General features: G+C 37.7%; 2 protein-coding genes across 10 annotated transcripts in view; one reads left to right on the forward strand and one right to left on the reverse strand.

Moving 5' to 3' along the window:
* LOC128102292 (C-C chemokine receptor type 5) overlaps positions 1–9,577 on the forward strand; it is a 47,807-nt gene extending 38,230 nt beyond the window's left edge. The window contains exon 2 of the mRNA XM_052725912.1: positions 9,487–9,577. The gene's annotated coding sequence lies outside the window, so the exon portion shown is untranslated. The remainder of the gene's footprint in view (positions 1–9,486) is intronic.
* The window catches only part of LOC128102265 (zinc finger protein 431-like), a 118,748-nt gene that overhangs the window by 77,977 nt on the left and 17,560 nt on the right, over positions 1–23,211 (reverse strand). For 2 of the 9 annotated variants that reach the window (XR_008215374.1, XR_008215375.1), the window contains exon 2: positions 8,140–8,200. The exons of 2 other annotated variants lie outside the window; for them this stretch is intronic. Coding sequence is in view for 3 of the 7 variants with exons in the window: in XM_052725856.1 (XP_052581816.1) it covers positions 5,864–7,076; positions 8,140–8,200; positions 8,392–8,518 (1,401 nt within the window). In the remaining 4 variants the exon portion in view is untranslated. 5 more of the 9 variants (XM_052725856.1, XR_008215369.1, XM_052725862.1 and 2 more) reach the window with 5 other exon arrangements.

A 23,211-nucleotide genomic window follows, 5' to 3' on the forward strand; every position in this document is an offset into this window, starting at 1 on the left:
ATACAGTTTCCAATGCCTCAGAATTCGGGGCCCCATGGTCTGGGAAACAGGGACTTAGTTTCTATACAAATTTAAGAAACTCAGAAAGTTGACTAGAATTAACTCAAACTCCTTCATCTTAGCATATGTTTAATAACTTCCACAAAAAGCTGTTTCTATTTAGATTCATTTTGTCACATAGTGCGGGAAAGATTTAAGGAGAGTGCTAAAGGGAGGGGTTATTTAATGTCTCTACTCACTGCTCTGACAGGCAGTGGGTTCCCCCGGGATCTGCAGAATCCTTTGGTGAGATCTTGATTGTAGCTGATGACTAGGGAGGTCTCCTATTCATATCTCTGGGAGGGGCTAGGTCTCCCTTTGCTGGACAGCTCCCGTCAAGTGATACCTCTTTCCCTGGATATGCTTGAATACCTACTTTTTCTGATTCCCTAACACCCAGGCACCAGGAAATGAAGACTTTTAAGTGCCTACCTTAAAAGCCTTCTTCCAGGGTTCTAAATAGGTACTACAACAAGTGAGGAAATACTAGTATCTGAGGATGAGAATAAGTCTACTCACACTGTGCTCTTTCTATCCATGTCTCTTTATTGTTCTGAAACTATCCAAGTTCTACAGTGAGAGTACCAGCTTATATACATTTACAAACAGTGGGTTCTTTGGCAATATATTACAAGGCTTGAATTTCTCAAAGAGATAAGATTGACACACAGAGCAGTTATTGTCAGCTTTCATTTACGGCACAAAGTGGGAGTGGTTAATGGAGGCTCCCTGATGAGTTCAACTACAGATTAAACCAACAAAGGAAATATAATTTGTGTGCTTAAACTACATTCTTAAATGTGGCTAGGTAATAAGCTAAAAGTCTATAATCAGTAAAAATCACAAATAAAGTTAAAAAAAACCTGTCTTTTTCTCCATGTGATGCTTCCAAGCAGCTCGCATGCTGCTTTTCCAGTGGACAGGGGACGTGTCCTCTGTTACTAGGCAACCAACATAAGCAGTTGAGGAATACATGCAGCTTTTGGTCTGCTGTAGAACTTTTGCCAGTGTTGTCTGGCTTTAAAGAAGCTCTCAGATCTAAAGGATTACACCTTTTGCCTTAAGCGGTTAAAACAAAGGGAGGACATGAGCCTATTTTGCACAACATATGGAACCCGGCACATCTCAGCTGCTCTAGTCTTAGTGGCATAAATCTCAGCAAGTCTGGAAAATTACCTTTCTTTGAGAATGAACAAATGTGTAATTACTTTACCTGTTATCACAAGCAGTAAATCTCTAAGCTAAAATCTTGTATTAATAAACCAAGGTGAGAATAAAAGCAAGGAGTTAAGGGTCTGTTAGTGTGAGGTAGTTTGTGTCAGCAGGGTGAAACCAGGGCACGACTGTTCCCTATCTGAGTGGCTATAAATCAACAGGTCCAGACATGAAGTGTCTGTGAATGTCTCAAATGAGATTACTTGCCTGGACACTAACACTGGCCAATAAGGATAATTGCAGGAAGGCAGACCTCTAAGTTTACACTGGAAAATAAAACAAGTACTTGGTTGTGGGAAACAAAGGTTTTGACTGTGTGACTGCTTTCACACATAGCTTAGGGAGGTCATCCAAAATACACCAATACATAGAGGAAATTATGCCCAATAAATGATCAGAACACTGCTAAACTGTGGGAATAAATCCCAAATTTGTAACAGACGGGAAGTATTGTAGCTAACAAGAAATCCTGCAGCCAGACCAGCAATCCATTCAAAAGGCAAATAATCCCAAAATGCTATATGTGATGATTTCCTCCAACAAAATCCACATTTCTGATGGGTTGGCCTCATAAATGATGGATTAATTCTTACTGCATAATTCTGCACCATGCAATATTTTGTTGTCTAATTGCTATAGCTAGAATTTCAAATACTATATTGAATAGATATGGAGAGGGTGGACAGCCTTGTCTTGTTCTTGATTTTAATGGAATCACTTTGAGTTTCTCTCCATTTAATTTGATGTTGGCTGCTGGGTTGCTGTAAATTGCCTTTATTATGTTTAGATATTTTCCCTGATCTCTCCAAGACCTTTTTGAAGGGGTGTTGGATTTTATCAAAGGTTTTTTTCAGCATCTAATGGAATGATCATGTAGGGTTTTTTTCTTTCAGTTTGTTTATATGGTGGATTATATTGACAGATTTCTGCATGTTAAACCACTCATGCATATCTGGGATGAAGCCTATTTGATCATGATGGATGATTTTTTTTTTGATGTGTTCTTGAATTCAGTTTGCCAGTATTTTATTGAGTATTTTTACATCAATGTTCATGAGGGAGATTAGTCTGTAATTCTTTCTCTTTGTTGCATCATTGTGTGGTTTGGGTATCAGGGTAACTGTAGCTTCATAAAAAGAGTTTGGCAATATTCCTTCTGTTTCTATTGTGTGGAACAATTTGAGGAGTAATGGTATTAGCTCTTCTGTGAAATTCTGGTATCTGCTCTGAAACGATCTGGCCCTGGGCTTTTTTTTTTTTTTTTTTTTTTTTGGTTTGGGAGATTTTTAATGACTGTTTCTATTCCCTTAGGGGTTATAGGTCTATTTAAATTGACCTATTAATTTGGTTATGTGGTACCTATCCAAAAAACTTGTCCATTTCTTTTAGTTTTTTCAATTTTGTGGAGTACAAGTTTTTGAAGTATGACATGATGATTATCTGGGTTTCCTTATTGTCTGTTGTTATGTCTCCCTTTTTGTTTCTGATTTTGTTAATTTGGATATTCTTTCCCTGCCTTTTGGTTAGTTTGGATAAGGGTTTGTCTATCTTGTTGATTTCCTCGAAGAACCAACTCTTTATTTCATTGATTCTTTGTATTGTTTTCTTTGTTTCTATTTTATTGATTTCAGCCCTCAATTTGATTATTTCCTGCCATCTACTCCTCCTGGGTGAGCATCCTTCTTTTTGCTCTAGAGCTTTCAGGTATGCTCTTAAGTTGCTAGTGTGAGATTTCTCAAAATTCTTTATGTAGGCACTTAGTGCTATGAATTTTCTACTTAGCATTGCTTTCATAGTGTCCCATAAATTTTGGTTATTGTGTATTCATTTTCATTGAATTCTACGAAGTCTTTAATTTCTGTATTTCTTCCTTGACCTAGTGGTGACTCAGCTGAGCATTTTTCAATTTCCACGAGTTTGTAGAGTTTCTGTAATTTGTGTTGTTGTTGAATTCTAACTTTAAGCCATGGTGATCCATTAAGGTACAGGGGGTTATTAGAGTTTTTTTTTGTGCCTGTTGAGATTTGCTTTGTGGCTCAATATGTAGTCAATTTTAGAGAAGGCTCTATGAGATGCTGAGAAGTTATACTCTTTTGTGTTTGGGTGAAATGTTCTATAGATGTCTGTTAAATCCATTTGAGTCATAACATGTTAGTTTCCTTATTTCTCTGTTAAGTTTCTGTCTCAGAGACCTGTCCATTGGTGAAAGTGGGGTGTTGAAGTCTCCCACTATTAGTGTGTGGGGTTTGATGTGTGATTTAAGTTTTAGTAATGTTTCTTTTACAAATGTGGTTGCCCTTGTATTTGGGGCATAGATGTTCAGAACTGAGACTTCATCCTTTTTTTTTGGTTTTTTGAGACAGGGTTTCTCTGAGTAGTTTCGATGCCTGTCCTGGATCTCACTCTGTAGATCAGGCTGGCCTCAAACTCACAGAGATCCACCTGCCTTTGCCCCCTTAGTGATGGGATTAAAGGAGTGCACTACCACCACCCGGCGAGACTTCATCTTGATGGATTTTTCCTGTGATGAGTATGAAATATCCTTCTCTATCTCTTTTAATTGATTTCAGTTTGAAATCTATTTTGTTAGATATTAGGATAGCTATGCCAGCTTGCTTCTTAGGTCCATTTGATTGGAAAATATTTTCCCAACCCTTTACTCTGAGGCAATGTCAGTCTTTGAAGTTGAGGTGTGTTCTTTGTATGCCACAAAAGGATGAATCCTGTTTTTGTATCCATTCTGTTAGCCTATGTCTTTTTATAGGTGAATTGAGTCCATTGATATTAAGAGATATTAATGACCAATAATTGTTAATTCCTGTTATTTTTTTTGGTTTTGTCAGTGGTAGTGTTTGTGTGTCTCTGTGTGTTTCCCTTCCTTGAGATCTGCTGGTGTGAGATTATCTATTGCCTGTGTTTTTGTGGGTGCAGCTAACTTCCTTGAGCTGGAGTTTTTCTTCTAATACTTTCTGTAGGGCTGGATAGGTATTGTTTAAATCTGGTTTTGTCATGGAATATTTTGTTTTCTCCATCTATGATGATTCAAAGTTTTGCTAGGTATAGTAGTCTAGGTTGGTATCCATGGTCTCTTAGTGTCTGCAAAATGTCTGTCCAGGACCTTCTGGCTTTTAGGGTCTCTATGGAGAAGTTGGGTATAATTCTGATAAGTCTGCCTTTATGTTATTTGGTCTATTTCCTTTGCAACTCTTAATATTCTTTTTTTTTTTTCATTCTGTATGTTTAGTGTTTTGATTATTATGTGGCAAGGGGATTTTTAAAAAATTTGTTCAGAATATTTGGTGTTCTGTAAGCTTCTTGTATCTTCATAGGCATGTCCTTCTTTAGGTTGGGAAACTTTTCTTCTGGTTTTGTTGAATATATTTTCTGTGCCTTTGAGTTGGAATTATTCTTCTTCTATCCCTATTATTCTTAGGTTTGGTCTTTTCATGGTGTCCCAGATTTCCTGGATGTTTTGTGTTAAGAATTTGCTGGATTTAACATTTTCTCTGACCAATGAACCTATTTCCTCTATCATATCTTCAATGCCTGAGATTCTTTCTTCTATCTTCCTGTGTATTTGTTGGTTATGCTTGCATCTGTAATTCCTGTTCATTTATCCAGATTTTCCATTTCCAGAATTCCCTCAGTTTGTTTTCTTTGTGTCTATTTCAATTTTCAAGTCTTGAAATGTTTCTGTGACCTACTTGTTTTTTTCTTAGCCTTCCTTAAGGGATTTGTTGTTTTCTTCCAATTTTTTGTTGGTCTTTTTCTTGATTTTTTAAGGGATTTTTTTATTTCCTCTTTAAGGGCCTTTATCATCTTCATAAAGTTGTTTTAAGGTCGTTCTCTTCTGCTTCATCTGCACTGGAATATTCAGGTCTTGCTGTTGTAGAACCACCAGGTTCTGGTGGTACCATACTGCTCTTTATGTTGTTGAATGTAGTCTTACACTTCCGTTTAGCCATCTGGACTTGGGATAGGTATAGGTACAGGTGTTGCTCATGATGTCTTTGTTGGATAGGTCTTTTGTTCCTTTATTGTGTGTTTCCTTTATTGTTTTTGGCCTGAATGGCCAAGGGTTCCGGTGATTGGCTGGTTATCAGGTAAAACAGGGTTGTCTCAGCTGAGGTTTGTGGTGGTTTGGGTACCTAGACCCTGCTTTGCTGCTCATAGATTGGTTGGTTTCATGCTCAGTTCATCAGGGGAAGAGTGTGTTCCTTTGGCTCTGGTTTCAGGGCCAAAGTGTGTCTTTCACTGGCTCTGGTTTCAGGACCAGGGTGTTTCTTTGGCTGGCCCTTTACCCTACACATATGGCCTTACAAATTCATTTTTCTCTGAGTTTGTAGGTACAAACAATATAAAAATGGACATCATAATGCTTGAACAGATATTGGCATTGTCAAATTTTCTTCTACAGAATAAATTCTAGTGTAACTGAATATAACTGTGTTGGATAAAGATCTTACAAAATACTTTATAATAAGGAGCCCTCAGGATTTTTTTCAGTTACTCAAAGACTATTGTAATATGCAAAGGATTTAACAGAATGATTGCACACTAAAAGTTTTACTTCTATATAAAGTGCAAAACTTTACTACACTGACTAAATTTATAGGGTTTCTCTGCAGTATGATTTTTTCTCATGATTTCGAAGACTACTGACACATGCAAAGGCTCTACCACATTGATTGCATTCATAGGGTTTCTCTCCAGTATGTGTTCTTTTATGCATGTGAAGAGTATTGTGATGAACAAAGGCTTTACCACACTGATTACATTCATAGGGTTTCTCTCCAGTATGTGTTCTTTTATGCACTTGAAGAGTACTGTGTTGTGCAAAGGCTTTACCACACAGATTGCATTCATAGGGTTTCTCTCCAGTATGTGTTCTTTTATGCTTTTGAAGATTACAGTGATGAGCAAAGGCTTTACCACATTGATTACATTCATAGGGTTTCTCTCCAGTATGTGTTCTTTTATGCATTTGAAGATGACTGTGATGTGCAAAGGCTTTACCACATTGATTACATTCATAGGGTTTCTCTCCAGTATGTGTTCTTTTATGCATGTGAAGAGTACCATGACGTGCAAAGGCTTTACCACATTGGTTACATTCATAGGGTTTCTCTCCAGTATGTGTTGTTTTATGCATGTGAAGAGCACTGTATTGAACAAAGGCTTTACCACACTGATTACATTCATAGGGTTTCTCTCCAGTATGTATTCTTTTATGTCTTTGAAGATTACAGTGATGAGCAAAGGCTTTACCACACTGATTACATTCATAGGGTTTCTCTCCAGTGTGTGTTCTTTTATGCCTTTGAAGATTAGAGTGATGAGCAAAGGCTTTACTACACTGATTACATTCATAGGGTTTCTCTCCAGTATGTGTTCTTTTATGCATTTGAAGTTGCCTGTAATGTGCAAAAGCTTTACCACATTGATTACATTCATAGGGCTTCTCTCCAGTATGTGTTCTTTCATGCCTTTGAAGGTAATTGTGACATACAAAGGCTTTACCACACTGATTACATTCATAGGGTTTCTCTCCAGTATGTGTTCTTTCATGCATTTGAAGAGTATGTTGATGTATAAAGGTTTTACTGCATTGATTACATTCATAGGGTTTCTCTCCAGTATGTGTTCTTTTATGTATTCGGAGATTATTCTCACATACAAAGGCTTTACCACACTGATTACATTCAGAGGGTCTCTCTCCAGTATGTATTCTTTTATGTATTTGGAGATTACCATGATGTGCAAAGGTTTCAACACACTGAGTATATACAGAAGGTTTCTCTCCAGTATGACTTCTTTCATGCCTGTAAGGATAATTGGCACATGTAAAAGTGTTACCACATTCAATATACTGTTGAATCTTTATATCTGTATGAATTAATTTTACCATTTGATCCAATTGTAAAGAGAAGGGTTATTAAGGGTTGTTTTGCATTTTTAAGATACCTATGATGGTAAGATCCTTTATTACATGGTTCACATTTACAGAATCTTTTTCTATATGAGATTTTCCACATACTTGAAGAGAACTGGAAAAACTCAGAGCTTTACCAAGTCTAGTGCATTCATAAATTTTCCTATACTGTGAGTCATACTACCTTTGCAAAGTGAACTAGGTACTCATAGGGCTTTTTAGCAGTGTAAGTTTGTTGATAAACAATAAAACTAGAAAACCAACTACTTGCATACTTGAATCAAATTCAACAAGTATACTCAATGTGGGGACTGCTAAATATCTTCTAATTTTTCTGAGAGGTATGTTACGTTGTTCCTTATCCCTATGTTCATATGTCTTGTCTCCAGGGAGACATATCATATGCCTAGTAAAGGGAGAATAATGAATAAAAGGGTTCCACATTGAATTCATACAGTTTGACTTTCCATTCCTCATAAGCTTGTGGTATAGGGGTTAATATATCTCCACAACAACTGCCCCTTGACTCTAACTGCCTCTCCTTTCACTCAACTTAGCAGTCACAAGTGTATGAGTTACACTAGCTTTACTATGGACTACTTATTAGAATTTTTTGAAGATATACTTATTACCTCTTCAATGTATATACCTTTTGTAATATGAATGGTATGAAACTAAATAGATTGACAGTTCTACAGCATAGCTCTCATGGTGTTATGATTCAAATGGTGATATCTGTTAAGGCATCGTTTCCTTGTCTTCTTTTTTAAAAGCATGCCTTGCAAAGGCAATTCACCTACCTGAAATTGAGGTATATAGTTTTTTGAGAACTTCATAATCATCGATGCACTTTAAGTTGTGCTTATTTACATGGTTGCTTTTGTGTAAAACTTTCAGGACACATTATAATTTCTTCAGAGGCACATTTGTATCAGCTTGCCCATGAAAATTACCTTTCATGTCTTCCAGAACTTTGACAATGTACTTCAATATTACTGTCTTCCCAACTGTATCCTAAAATATAGTAACAGAAAATGTATGTTACTTGAGAGCTATGCAAAATTTAAGTTACTATCCTCAGTGAAACTTAGTACTATGCCTGATTTATTCAGCTCACTCTTCTATCTCAAACAAATTACAGAAGAGCATCAATAACTAAGAAACAGTTGTCTCATTTTAAAACATGAAGGAAAATTCAGTCTTACCTATGGTAGTAAGGTTCCTGTATGTCTCCAGCATCACATCTTTGTAGAGATTCTTCTGGAAAGGATCCAGCAAAGTCCACTCTTCCCAAGTAAAGTTGACATGCACATCATCATAGGTGATTGTATTCTAAAATATCCCATACATGTGTACAACAGAAAGCATGATGCTAACAACAATGTAAATGTATACTTCCTTGACAGTATAGTCATATAATTCTGGTATTCCCCATACCTATTCCATGACATAGACATTATAATTTTATCAGCAAGTCACTTTAGAAGGAAACTATATGGGAGGTTCACCTCTGTCATTTCTGTACCCTTGAATGGGATATCACCTTATAAGAGAAATGCCTATTAACAAACATAGAGAGACAAGTAAACAGATCAACAGTACAGAGTACACATGACAGAAATTGTATGAACAATTAATTACTAACTACAAAAAGGAAAAATAATACGGGCAAGCTGGGTGTATTGGCTCATGCCTTTAATCACAACACTCAGAAAGCAGAGGCAGGTATATGTGCCTCTGAGTTGAATGCCAGCCTAGTCAATGCAATCAGGACCAGAACAGCCAGAGGTACATATTAAGACCCTGTCTCCCATGCAAAAATCAGTCAAATAAACAAAAAAGATAGAAAGAAATCAGAGGTTTTTACTGAAGTTCCTACAAAGAGTTATGCATGCATTTTAGTTCAGTATTCATCTTCCAGAAACTGAAGTATCCAATCTAAACTGTAACATCAATAAGATTTTACTAAAAGGCTGCTGTGAGATGTTCTGTATGGCAAATGTGTTTCTAATTAGTCAATAAATAAAACACTGACTGGCCATTGGCTAGGCAGGAAGTGTAGGCAGGACAAGGAGGAGAATAAAGCTGGGAAGTGGAAGGCTGAGTCAGAGAGACACTGCCAGCTGCCACGATGACAAACAACATGTGAAGATGCCGGTAAGCCACGAGCCATGTGGCAAGGTATAGATTAATGGAAATGGATTAATTTAAGCTGTAAGAACAGTTAGCAAGAAGCCTGCCACGGCCATACAGTTTGTAAGCAATATAAGTCTCTGTGTTTACTTGGTCGGGACTGGCAGGTGAGAGAGATTTGTCCTGACTGTGGGCAAGCAGGAAAACTCTAGCTACAAAAGGCACTGTGTGTTTAAAATGTTACAAATAGGGGCTGGAGAGGTGGCTCAGAGGTTAAGAGCACTGACTGCTCTTCCAGAGGTCCTCAGTTCAATTCCCAGCAACCACATGGTGGCTCACAACCATCTATAATGAGATCTGGTGCCCTCTTCTGACCTGCGGTCATACATGCTGTATACATAATAAATAAATAAATCTTAAAAAAAATGTTACAAATAGACAGATGAAAACATTAGCAATATAAATGTTGATCATAAATAATCAACACAGGGCAGGAGAGACAGCTCAGTAGTAAAGAGCTCTTGCTAGTCTTGCATATAGGTGGGCTTAATTGCCAGTACTTACATGGAGGATCACAACCATTCATTATTACAAGTTCAAGGTTTCTGAGACCATCTTCTGATTACTGTGAAAACCAGGTACCCACATGGTGCATATCCATGCATACAGGTAAAATACTCATATTCGCCGGGCGGTGGTGGCGCACGCCTTTAATCCCAGCACTCAGGAGGCAGAGCCAGGCGGATCTCTGTGAGTTCGAGGCCAGCCTGGGCTACCAAGTGAGTCCCAGGAAAGGCGCAAAGCTACACAGAGAAACCCTGTCTCGAAAAACCAAAAAAAAAAAAAATACTCATATTCATTAAAAAGTTCAAAACAAACCCAACAAGCAGGAAGAAGGTGATGCATTAGCAACCCAATGACTCAGAAGTCTCAAGCAATATTAATGTCATGAATACATGCCATTCTGGGAAACAGAATGATACCCTCTGTGAAATTTTAAAATTCAAGATATGGATGAAGCTCAGTACAACAGCATACACTTCAGTGGACAAAAACCTACATTCCAGGCCCATCACTCTATAATATAAAAACAAACAAACAAAAAGCCAGGAATGTTGGCCCACATTTAATCCCATCACTTTGTAGCCAGAGTCATGGTGATCTCTGAGTTCAAGGCCAACCTGGTGTATAGAGCTACTTTCAGGACAGCTAGGGCTACACAACAAAACTTGTCTTAAAGAACAAACAAAAAATTAATACAACAGGCTATCAAACTGCCTTAGCACTGCATAGCAATTGCTTCTACTGTATCTTATGTGATTTAGGGAGAGAGTCTATAACAGTGGTGAAGGCATGACAGCACAAGAAGGAAGCTGGCTGATTAGTTTCAGCCATAACACTACTGTTATGGCAGACATAACAGTAGTGTTATGTCATATCTACTGACACATGGAACAGGAAACGTGTTGAGGCTATAGAGACTCATATTATATCCCCAATGAGGAATTTCATCCAGAAAGTCTCTTCCTACTGATGGTTTCACAAGCAATTGAAAAAAATCACCAAGGAGAGACACAGGCTCAAATACATCTTCCTATCTGGGAGGTTTTTCATTCAATCAACTACATTCTGACCTAAGTCACTATAGGCTAATGGTCATCCATGAAGAAAATACTTTAGTCACTTCAGTGATTCTTATAGTCTACAACAGCCCCTACACTGTTCAAATGTCCAAAATCTCTTTTAACATTCAAGATAATCTCTTGACAGTGACATCTTGTAAAATCAGAAAACAAGTTACATCTTTCTAACATACAATGGCACAGAATGGCATTCACATTCCAAAAGAGAGAAATGGAGACACAGTGAAGGAAGATTGGACCACAGCAAGACTGAAGCACAGCAGGACAAACATCAACTCCTGTAACTCTGTCTCAGATGCATGGGGCTTCAGTTTTAAAGGGCTTAGATGACCCTATCCCTGATACTTCTCATACATCTCTCTCTTTGGTTAGTTCCACTCCCAATATGCAGCTAAGTCTCCATGGAAGATGTCTCATAGCTTAGGTATGTTAACATCTTGTGGTCTCAAAAAGCAATCCAGATTGTTGTGGAATATTACTTTAAGATGTGTTATATTTGTTTATGCTGTGGAACATTTGTTTTAATGATGCAAAGGTGTGTTGCAGTTTTTTATATTGCATTTCTTTAACTGTGCAGCTGTGATACTTTGCCTATCTAAAATACCTGATTGGTCTAATAAAGAGCTGAACAGCCAATAGCTTGGCAGGAAAGTATAGGTAGGGCTGGCAGGCAGAGAGAATAAATAGGAGAAATCTGGGAGGAAAAAAGGAGAAGCAAGAAAAGAGGACACCAGGGGCCAACCATCCAGCTACAAAAAAAGTCACAGAGTAAGAAGTAAAGAAAGGCACACAGAATAGAGAAAGATAAAAGCCCAGAGGCAAAAGGTAGATGGGATAATTTCTGTTAAGAAAAGCTAGCTAAAAACAAGCCAAGCTAAGGCCAGGCATTTATAAGAAAGAAAAGAGCCTCCATGTGTGTGATTTATTTGACAGTGGGTGGCAGGCCCCCCAAAGAGTAAAAAGTTAAAAAACAAACAAACACAAACACATACACACACACAAAACCGAAACAGCCAACCAACAATACCAGGCTTCATCATCACAGCTTCATGCAATGAACTCTCAGTCTCTTCACTGGGTGTCTACTCTACCAAATATAGATGCCTGCAACAATGCTGAACTGTAACCACAGACTAAGAATCTATGACCTTAAGTTTTCTTTCTTTCTTGTTTCCAGACGAGTACATGTTGGGTGGTCCTGAAAAGTTTGTTTTCTTAATTGGGATGGACAATAACAAACATGGGCCACAGGTAAGTGGTAATATATTGTGTACCCTAATAAACTTGCCTGAGGATCAGAAGACAGAGCCAGCCACTAGATTAGACATAGAGGTCAGGCAGTAGTGGCACACACCCTTAATCCTATCACTTGGGAGGCAAAGATCTGTCTGGATCTCTGTGAGTTCAAGGCCACACTGGAAACAGAGCCAGGCAGTGGTGACACACACCTTTAATCTCAGTACTGGGAAGCACATATGCCTTTAATCCTAGGAAGTGACAGCAGGGCAGAGAAAGGTATATAAGACATGAGGAGTTAGGAAAAAGGCAGTTCAGCCAAGACCCTTTTGGGTGAGGACTCAGAGGCTTTCAGTCTGAGCATTCATAGAGACAGGATCAGCTGAGGTGTTGGCAAGATGAAGTTGGCTGTGTTTTGCTCTGTTTCTCTGATCTTTCAGCTTTCATGCCAATATCTGGCTCTGGTTTTTTTGGTTTTTGTTGTTGTTGTTGTTTTTATAAAAAAAAAACATCCAAGATTCAAACAACATCTGGTGTCCAACTTGTGGGGCATGGTTCACGAAAAAGCTGCTTGCCTGTGGCCTTGCAGGCCATGGTTCAGGTCCCAGCTGCACTCAGCCAGAACCTCCACCCCATGTGGACTCGAGTCCCTAACCCACTGGCTAAGTTTTTGTTGCAGCCTCTCTGCAGCAAACACCATAGGATTTTTTTTAGGTGTGTGTGGGGGCTCCAAAAACCATAGGAGTTAGCCACTTTCTCATGTTCCTTCATGCAGATGGCTGGCTCTTTTGCTTCTTCTCTCCTGGTAGGTTGAGGGCTCTCCCGGTATCCCCATCTTGGGCTGCTACCACACTAGGTAGCTGCCTTGAAACCTGCTCAGGCTTCTACTGTTCTACACAGACGCAGTCAGCCTCACATCTGAATTATCATTGTCAGCAGATTTGGTGAGACAATTGGGATTTCTTAAAGGGAGAAATTAAAAAAATTTTTCCCACATTAAAAAATGGGAAACATTTTTACAATGGAAGGAATTTGGTTTCTGTTTGATAATACAATTGACAGTCTGAAAATGAAACAATTAAATGAGAGGATAATTAATATAGATGGGATTTATGTAATGTCAATTATAAATACTATTTAATTATTTTTGTTTTATCATTTAAAAAGGTTATATCTTGGTTAATATAAGTGCCAAGATAAAAGTTTTAGAAAAACTTGTTAAAACAAATCATAGAGAAATTCAGTCCCAGACAGAGGAATTTAAAGGTGAATCAATCTCAGCATTGCATTATACGTTACAGACAAACAGCCTAAGGCTTTCAAACAGCCAATCTTAATCTATCCAGTAACCTTACAAGAGCTGCCAAATGCTCAAGGCTGTGTAAGAGTTGACTGAACTCCTGTGCAAATGTTAGATTTCCCTATTTGTGAAGCAGATGTTAAACTTGTGGTCAACTTGCAATGGAATTATCCCTCAAGACTGGAGAGATTTGGTTACAGCTGTCTTAGCAGCTGTTCCCCAATTACAACAGAGGACCTAGTGGAAGGATGAGGCTAAGACCATTGAACAATGAAGTAGGACTAGAGATTGAGAAGCTAGACAGACCAAGTTTGAGAGTCAATCACCAATGACCAAGAGGACACAGAAAATACCAATTTTAAAGAAATAAACCCAGTGGAGTGCCATTTATCATAGATTTGGAAAAACATCACAGCAGCAACAGTCATCTACAACTTCCAATGTAGAAAAATATCTCTTAAATCATCCTTCCATATTACAATGAAGAACAAGGGGAGAATAAGATTTGAGATGCCTATGGTGATATTTTATTTGTATTAAAATATTATTTGTATGTTAATAAATAAAGTTGCCCGGGGGTCAGAGCTATTAGCAAGCCATAGGAAAGCAGGGCAGTGGTAGCGTACGCTTGTAATTCCAGCACTTGGTAGGCAGAGCTGGGTAAGTCTCTGTGTGTTCAGGGATACAGCCAGTATTGGATACACATGCTTTTAATCTTAATACCAATCATGGAAAACCTGGAGGCCTATACAGACAGGCTGTGAGGAGGCGGTCATGTGGTTGGGTTTACAACCAATGAGAAGGCAGGACAGGAACTCTATATAAAGACTTTAACACAGGGGTAGCTCTGGTTCGGAGAGGTAGGACCACCGCAGGAGGAAGGGTAAGGTTTTAGCTCTTAGCTCTGACCTCTTGGCTTTCTTCTTTGCATTGGTTCTGTGTTTATTATTTAATAAGAAGGTTGGATACATCTACATTTGGCGCCCAACGTGACAAGAATTCATTAAAAACCGCTTGGCTTGGCTTGGCGGCAGGTCCGGTTTCCAGCCTGGGCGGCCCGGCTGCCTAGCTTGGGCCCAGGCCTGACTGACCCGCAGCTGGAGCTACTTGCAACTGCTACAAACAACTCAGACCTGCCCTGCTGAACAGGGCCCCTGCCTGTAAAGCCAAGGCTTGACTCGGCTCAAGCGGCTACACTTTCTCTCTCTCTCTCTCTCTCTCTCTCTCTCTCTCTCTCTCTCTCGCTGGATTCACACCTTGAACACCAGGTGGCTGTGAAATTCCCTGGGATTCTACTGTTCTACCCAGACTTGGTAAGTCAATTAACATATCTATTTAAAAGAGAATTTTTTTCTACATTAAAAAAAAAAGGGCTTTATGTGTACATTGGAAGAAAATTGGGCTTTGTTTGAAATTTTAGGCACTCTGACAATGGAACAACTATATGAAAAGATTAATATTGATCGAATTATTCAGTTTATTACTTTTCTTATCCTCATTTTACTATTTAAAAAGATCGTCAACTTAAGTGCCAGGATAACAGTCTTAGAAAAACTTGTTAAACCGGTAAAAATGAATTATAGAGAAATTCAAATTCAGACAGAAGAAATAAATAGTGAAGTTGTTTCAAAATTGGATCGTAAGGTTACAGAAAGAAAGCCAGTTTTCACACAATCACCCTTAATTTATCTAGTAGCCGTACAGCAGCTACCTGATGAAGAGAATGAACAAAATACTTGGGTTCCAGTTGAAATGTTAGACTTACCAAGATTTAAGGAGGCAATAGCATCTTATGGCATGTACTCCCCATATGTAAAGCAAATGTTAAACACCTGGTCAACTTGTAATAGGATTATACCAAAGGACTGGCGGGAATTGGCACAGGCTGTTCTTGAACCCGGACAAAATCTCCAGTGGAAAACGTGGTTCAATAATGAGGCTAAAAATATAGAAAGACAATGGAGGGATAGCAGAATACAAGTCTGCCAGGATCAGCTTATTGGCGAAGGCCAATATGCTTCAGTACAAACACAATGTTCATATGATGTCCAAACCCTAGTTCTATGTCGAACGGCAGCTTTGAATGCATGGGACAGAGTTGAAGAACCAGGAAAAAAAACTGAGTCATTTACAAAGGTTATACAGGGCCCCAAAGAATCTTTCACAGATTTCTTACAAAGATTGACTTCAGCAGTACAAAAAATGGTCCCGAATTCAGAGGCTAGTCAGATAATAATTGAATCTTTAGCCTTTGAGAATGCAAATGCAGCGTGCAAAAGAATAATTAGGCCGTTAAAGGCAAGATCTGCACCTTTGGAAGATTGGATTAGAGATACAGTTAATGTAGAGGCTTATGACCATGATGATATGTGGGTAGGAAAAGCAATTTCAAAAGGTTTGAGCAATGTTAGATGTTTTGGATGTGGAAAGCAAGGACATTTGAAAAGGGATTGTAAACAGGTCATTCCTAGAAATAATGTTTCTTCAAGGAACACTGGCAACAGAATGCCCCTTCCTTCTGGAGTATGCAGAAGGTGTGGTAAGGGAAAACACTGGACCAACGAATGTAGATCAACAAGGGACAGACAGGGTAACCCTCTGCCTCGAGCTTCGGGAAACTCCCAGAGGGGCCTCAGGCAGGCCCCCACAGTAAATCCAGTTCAAACCTTTCCTGCAGTTGTAGAGGAAACCCCTACTCAAAGCAACTAAATAACCAAATGTCTATTGGAATAAATCATGTTAGTCGAGATGATGAAACAGAGAAAATAGGAAATACAGGAAAAAACATAAAGAAAATTTTTTGGCAAACTTCTATTAATGAACAAAGACCAAAACTAACAATAAAAATAAATGGTGTTTTGTTGTCTGGTCTGGTAGACACAGGTGCTGACATTACCATAATTGCACCAGAATTTTGGCATCCAACTTGGCCTCTTCAGGAGGTAAACATTCAACTCTTAGGAATTGGGACATTATCTAGAGTGAAACAAAGTGTAAGATGGCTTGAATGTATAGGTCCAGAAGGACAGAAAGGAAAATTAAAACCATATATGGCTAACATAGCTATGAACCTGTGGGGTCGAGACTTGTTACAACAATGGAATACTCAGATTAATATCCCTCCAATCTCAGAAACAAATCATAAATTAGTACATGTTTCTGAGAGAAATATTAAAAGATATTATTCTAATGAGTGCTCACCAGCCATCCATGTCATACAAGAACAGGGCACAACAACTGATAATCTTCCAAAAACATTAACAGCTCTACCTTTAAAATGGTCAACAGACAAGCCTGTATGGGTTCAGCAATGGCCTTTAACAACAGAGAAACTACAGGCTTTACAAGAGCTGGTGGAAGAACAGTTAAATGCTCATCATATTGAAGAATCAACCAGCCCTTGGAATTCTCCTGTATTTGTTATAAAAAAAAATCTGGTAAATGGAGAATGGTAACAGACCTTAGAGCAATTAACAAAGTAATTCAGCCAATGGGCTCTTTACAATCTGGAATTCCTTTACCTACTCTGTTACCAAAAGGCTGGCCTCTCATAGTTATTGATTTAAAAGACTGTTTCTTTTCAATACCCTTACAAGAAAAAGACAGAGAAAGATTTGCTTTCACAGTGCCTACTTATAATAATTCTCAACCGGTTAAAAGATTTCAATGGAGGGTTCTCCCACAGGGAATGTTGAATAGCCCAACTTTGTGCCAATATTTTGTAAAACAGCCATTAGAAGTGGTACGTAAAAAATTTCCTAAATCTATAATTTATCATTATATGGATGACATTTTATTAGCTGATTCAAATGCAGATACTTTAGAAAGAATGTTTGAAAAAGGAAAGAAAATTTTGCCTTGCTGGGGATTACAAATTGCTTTAGAAAAGGTACAAAGAGGAGATTCTATTAATTATTTAGGATATAAAATAGAACTTCAAAAAATTAGACCTCAAAAAGTGCAAATTAGGAGAGATCGACTACAGACTCTTAATGACTTTCAAAGATTATTTGGAGACATTTCTCATCTAAGAACTATTGTTGGGGTAAAAAATGATGAACTGAATAATTTGTTTAAAACCTTAGAAGGTGATAAGGACTTAAATAGTCCAAGAGAATTATCACCTGAAGCTGAGAAAGAATTGGCCTTGGTAGAAAAGAAAGTACATGAAGGGCACGTAGATCGTATTAATCCAAAGCTGGATTGCATTTTGGTTATTTTACCTTCTAGGCATTCCCCAACAGGAATATTAATGCAAAGGGAAGATATTATATTGGAATGGATATTTTTACCAAATAAACCAAATAAAAAATTAAAAACTTATGTGGAAAAAATCTCTGACTTGATTTGGAAAGGAAAATTGAGACTTCGTCAATTAGCAGGAATAGACCCAGCAGAAATTGTCGTACCTTTAACTAAGGAGGACATTGAAAAATTATGGATAGAAAATGAAGCTTGGCAAAAAGCTTGTAGTAATTTTTTGGGAGAAATTAACAGCAAATATCCCAAAAGCAATAGAATTGATCTTATAAAGAGAGCTGATTGGATCTTGCCTCGAATTGTGAGGAAAAAACCCATATGTGGAGTTTGTACATTTTATACAGATGCCAACAAACAAGGAAAGGCAGGTTACAAATCAGAAAATTTAAGTAAAGTGGTTCAAAGTCCTTATAATTCAGTTCAAAAATCAGAATTGTATGCTATTCTGTTGGTATTAATGGATTTTTCAGAACCTCTCAATATAGTAACTGACTCTCAGTATGCTGAAAGAGTAGTATTACATATTGAGACTGCAGAATTTATCCACGATGCTTCAGAATTAACTTCATTATTTATTCAATTACAAGATACAATCAGAAAAAGGAGTCATCCTTTATATATAACTCACATCCAATCCCATACTGTTCTGCCAGGCCCTCTAGCACAAGGCAATGATGAGATTGATAAATTATTGATAGGAAATGTGCTGGAGGCCTCAGAATTTCATAAAAAACATCATGTAAATAGTAAAGGTTTAAAAAAGGATTTTTCCATAACCTGGCAACAAGCCAAAGAAATAGTAAAGAAATGTCCTACTTGTTCCTTCTACAATCAAACACCATTACCAGCAGGATGTAACCCAAAGGGTACTCAGAGGAATGAAATCTGGCAGATGGACGTGTTTCACTTTGCAGAATTTGGAAAACTGAAATATGTACACCACACTATCGATACTTATTCAGGATTTCAATGGGCAACTGCTTTGAGTTCTGAAAAAGCTGATTCTGTAATCACTCATTTGCTAGAAGTTATGGCCATTATGGGTATACCTGCACAAATCAAAACTGATAATGCTCCATCATATGTCTCTGTTAAAATGAAACAGTTTTTTGCTTATTATAATATAAACCATGTTACAGGTATACCACATAATCCTACAGGTCAAGCAGTTATAGAAAGATCAAACAGAACTCTAAAGGATATGCTAAATAAACAAAAAGGAGTAACAAAAACCCCCAGAAATAGACTACATAATGCTCTATTAACTTTGAATTTTCTCAATGCCAATGAGAAAGGAACAACAGCTGCAGAGAGACATTGGATAATAGAAAAAACTACAGAATTAAATCAACCTATATACTTTAAGGATGTGCTGACCTTAAAGAATGGAAACCAGGGTATGTGTTACGTTGGGGACGAGGTTTTGCTTTTATTTCTACAGGAGAAGATAAGCTGTGGGCACCATCAAAATTGATAAAGGTTCGATTTGAACAAGAGAGACCTCTTAATTAGAGGAGGTGATAGTTCATCAACTATCGTAAACATCCAATTTAAACTAACTTACACCAGTAACACATGCCTTTTCATTTAATCAGATAACTTGTCAAAAAGGAACATCCCCAAAAAACCTTGGGGAAAGGTTTTTGTTTTTGTCTTTTAGGAGAATGAAGGTTAACGAATTTGAAGAACACTGGACAAATGAGACAACTGAAGAAAAGGAACAAATCATCTATCCTAAGAAACAGAGTGAAATGGCGTATGGGTATGTTATCTAAAAAAATTTTATGTCTTCCTAAATGTTTGTTTCTGCTTTTCTTTAAAGATTTAACACTATTTAACTTCTAATAGTCCCAGTTCAATTAAAATTTAAAGCTGACTTTGGAGTTGGAGAATGGCTCTCTCCTTCTTTAAACTCAAGCATGTTGTTAAAAGGAAAATGCAAACTCCCTGTATCATGCCAGAAGAAAAGAGCCATCTTCTGCTATGGGACAGGAGAAAAGCCAAATTAATTAAGGGACTATTCTATTACGAATCTCAACTCTTTGATTCTATTCTGATTCTTTAAACTTTTCTTAAAGTATGAATTTTATATCAAAATTTACAAGATCAATATATATAGATATATATACATTTTAAACTTTGTTAAGATATAAAGGGTCATATAGAGTACTAACTAATTCTAAAAAGTCGCATATATAGTCTTTGTGTTCGAGTCTCTTATCAGTTTTTTGCAGGAAATCACGGTTAGGCCTAACATCAACTGAAGTCTCCAGGAAGAAGATGGGGCCCCACAACAACAACAATTCCACGTGGACAATAATAACATCACTAAGCTGACAAACATCATCTACAGATCAGCTTTGAACTACAAAGTGCTCAGAGCAATTTTGAGAAGAGCTAGCTGAGATGATCCAGTCTCAAAGACTACTTGAATAAGGATTTGAGATAAACCCTGAATTTTGGCATTATACACAGACTGGATAACGAAGGATATATTTACCTTTCCTAGAATTTGACAATTAACCTAAAATTTTTCTTTCAGGATAAAGATACCTTCGCCCATACCCAGCAGGAAGCAATTTCAAGAATACGACGCCCACATTCCCAAAGAGGTGGTGTGGGGCGGTTGGTTTTTTTGGTCTTTTAATGGGTTTTGGGTCTGGGATAATTTTCATTGATTAGGGAGGTTGGTTACAAGTTGTTGTCAAGGGTTAGGGAAAAGGCTAAGCAAAGGAGATTAGATTTAAGGTTCTTATTAAAAAAAAAAGAAAGAAAGAAAAGAAAAATGTAAATACTTTACATTGGATTGGATTGTTTTATATTGTATACAAATTATATGTATTGAAATTGATATTGTTAGAAAATGTTATATATATTTTTCTAATTGTACCGTTCATCTAACAATGTAATGCAGTTTTCTGATCCTTGAATGTTATTACCAACTATTAGGATATAAAGAAATGAAAGTTAGTAGTTAGATATTATAATAGAACTTGTAGTTATATTAGGTATGTTTTCAAGATTGAGTAGATATATTTTAGATAGACAGGTTATCTTCAAACCCTTCAGAGATCTACAGAATATGGCATTTAAAATGTTTTAATAACTTAGAAAATTTTTCTTTTTTGTTATGACTATGAGACATGTCGGCTCCTGGCAGTACCAATCTATTTCAGAGAAAATATGGGCATTGAAGAAACTGCATATGGAGTTAACTTTCATTGTGGCAAAAGTTAGCCACTGGACAACAAAGTATCCTCGAATCAACAGGACAAAATGGACAGACAGGACATAAAACAAAGGACTACTGATTCTTGCCAAAACAAGTGTGGTTATGGCTTTATCAAAAGGCATCTTCAGAGGCCAGGACAATATGGCACCATCCCTGAAGTGGCCTTCGCAATTCGAAAAAGGTACAGTGCCCTTTTCTTCGAAGGCAGCTGAACAGGCAGTGGGCCGATGGCCTCTGATGTGCAATGGAACAGCAGCTGAAACAGTTATTCTTGAAGAGTAACTAAGCTCACGCCTCTCAATAGTAGACTGGCATTTGATGGAGGGATATGGAGAAGAATGGGATGCTGAGATGAAGCCATATATACACAGCAAAGAAGAATGGACAGCTGAATTAAAAAACCATCAACAATTTCCAGAATTTAAAATCCTGAATCATGACATGACACTAGTGGAATTCAGGTGTTTCTGGTACATGGACTACTCTCACTCAATGTGAGGTTGAACTGTTGACCTTGTGTACATCCTACTTCACAAATGAGTCTGTCAGATATGCTAAGCCTATAGGCTGAAGATGATGCCCCAGCACTGCGGAGAAACCTCAGGTGACTGTCCAGACAGCTGTCTGTTTCTGTCAACTCACAAATTTTTTGGAAGTTGCTTATGTGCACTTCCTGTTTTTATTTTTGTTAGCTAATATTATTTCCTTCTTGGGTCTCTGAGGGAGTTAAAGATTAGTTAGTTATAGTTGAAGATTAATTAGGATACATTTTGGACTTACCAAAATAGGATAGATAATGAAATTATTTTCTCTGAATTTGTCAAATACAAATGGACTAGACATTGTTTAGGTATTTATTACTTGTATATATTGTATATAGTTATTGTACTTTTGTATATAGTTTTTCTTATATTAATTATAAGCTTTTTCTTTTTTTCCTTTTTATTAAAATAGAAAAGGGGAAATATGGTGATATTTTATTTGTATTAAAATATTATTTATATGTTAATAAATAAAGTTGCCCGGGGGTCAGAGCTATTAGCAAGCCATAGGAAAGCAGGGCAGTGGTAGCGTACGCTTGTAATTCCAGCACTTGGTAGGCAGAGCTGGGTAAGTCTCTGTGTGTTCAGGGATACAGCCAGTATTGGATACACATGCTTTTAATCTTAATACCAATCATGGAAAACCTGGAGGCCTATACAGACAGGCTGTGAGGAGGCGGTCATGTGGTTGGGTTTACAACCAATGAGAAGGCAGGACAGGAACTCTATATAAAGACTTTAACACAGGGGTATCTCTGGTTCGGAGAGGTAGGACCACCGCAGGAGGAAGGGTAAGGTTTTAGCTCTTAGCTCTGACCTCTTGGCTTTCTTCTTTGCATTGGTTCTGCGTTTATTATTTAATAAGAAGGTTGGATACATCTACAGATGCCAGGCATGGAAACAGTAGCAAACACAAAATTCCTTTCAGCATTCTTCATGCCATACATATTGAAGATGAACTCTGTGTTTGGCTACCAGTACAATAAAACTACCAGAATTGCAAGTGAAAATGTATACAATTATCTGGATTGAGACCAGGAGCCAGGTTACTTGACTGAGGAGTGCTGTGGGATGTTCTGTATGGCAAATGTTTTGCTCTGATTGGTTAGTAAATAAAACACTGATTGGCCAGTAGTCAGGCAGGAGGAAGTATAGGTGAAACAAGGAGGAGAAGAATTCTGGGCTGAGGAGAGAGACACTGCCAGCTGCCGCCATGACAAGAAGCATGTGAAGATGCCGGTAAGACACAAGCCACATGGCAAGGTATAGATTTATAGAAATGGATTAATTTAAGATATAAGAACAGTTAGCAAGAAGCCTGCTACAGCCATACAGTTTGTAAGCAATATAAGTCTCTGTGTTTACTTGGTTGGGTCTGAGCGGCTGTGGGACTTGTGGTAGACAGAGATTTGTCCTGACTGTGGGCCAGGCAGGAAAACTCTAGCTACAGAGAAGACATCAACATCAATCACAACAAACCCATGAGAACCCATGATTTGGCAGAACTGTACCTTTGATCCAGACACTGATAGGAAAACACCATGGAAGCATTTTCTCTCTTGGAATACAATACCACTCCCACATGGATTCAAATGCTCAAATTCAATTTTGGGGCTATAAGCACAAACTGAATATGCCAAACATGACCATAGTGTTTGTGGTCAAATTTCCCAACCTAC

The sequence above is a fragment of the Peromyscus californicus genome, unplaced genomic scaffold, assembly GCF_007827085.1.
Source record: "Peromyscus californicus insignis strain IS unplaced genomic scaffold, ASM782708v3 Scaffold_11__1_contigs__length_118956290, whole genome shotgun sequence".
In the NCBI taxonomy this organism is placed as follows: domain Eukaryota; kingdom Metazoa; phylum Chordata; class Mammalia; order Rodentia; family Cricetidae; genus Peromyscus; species Peromyscus californicus.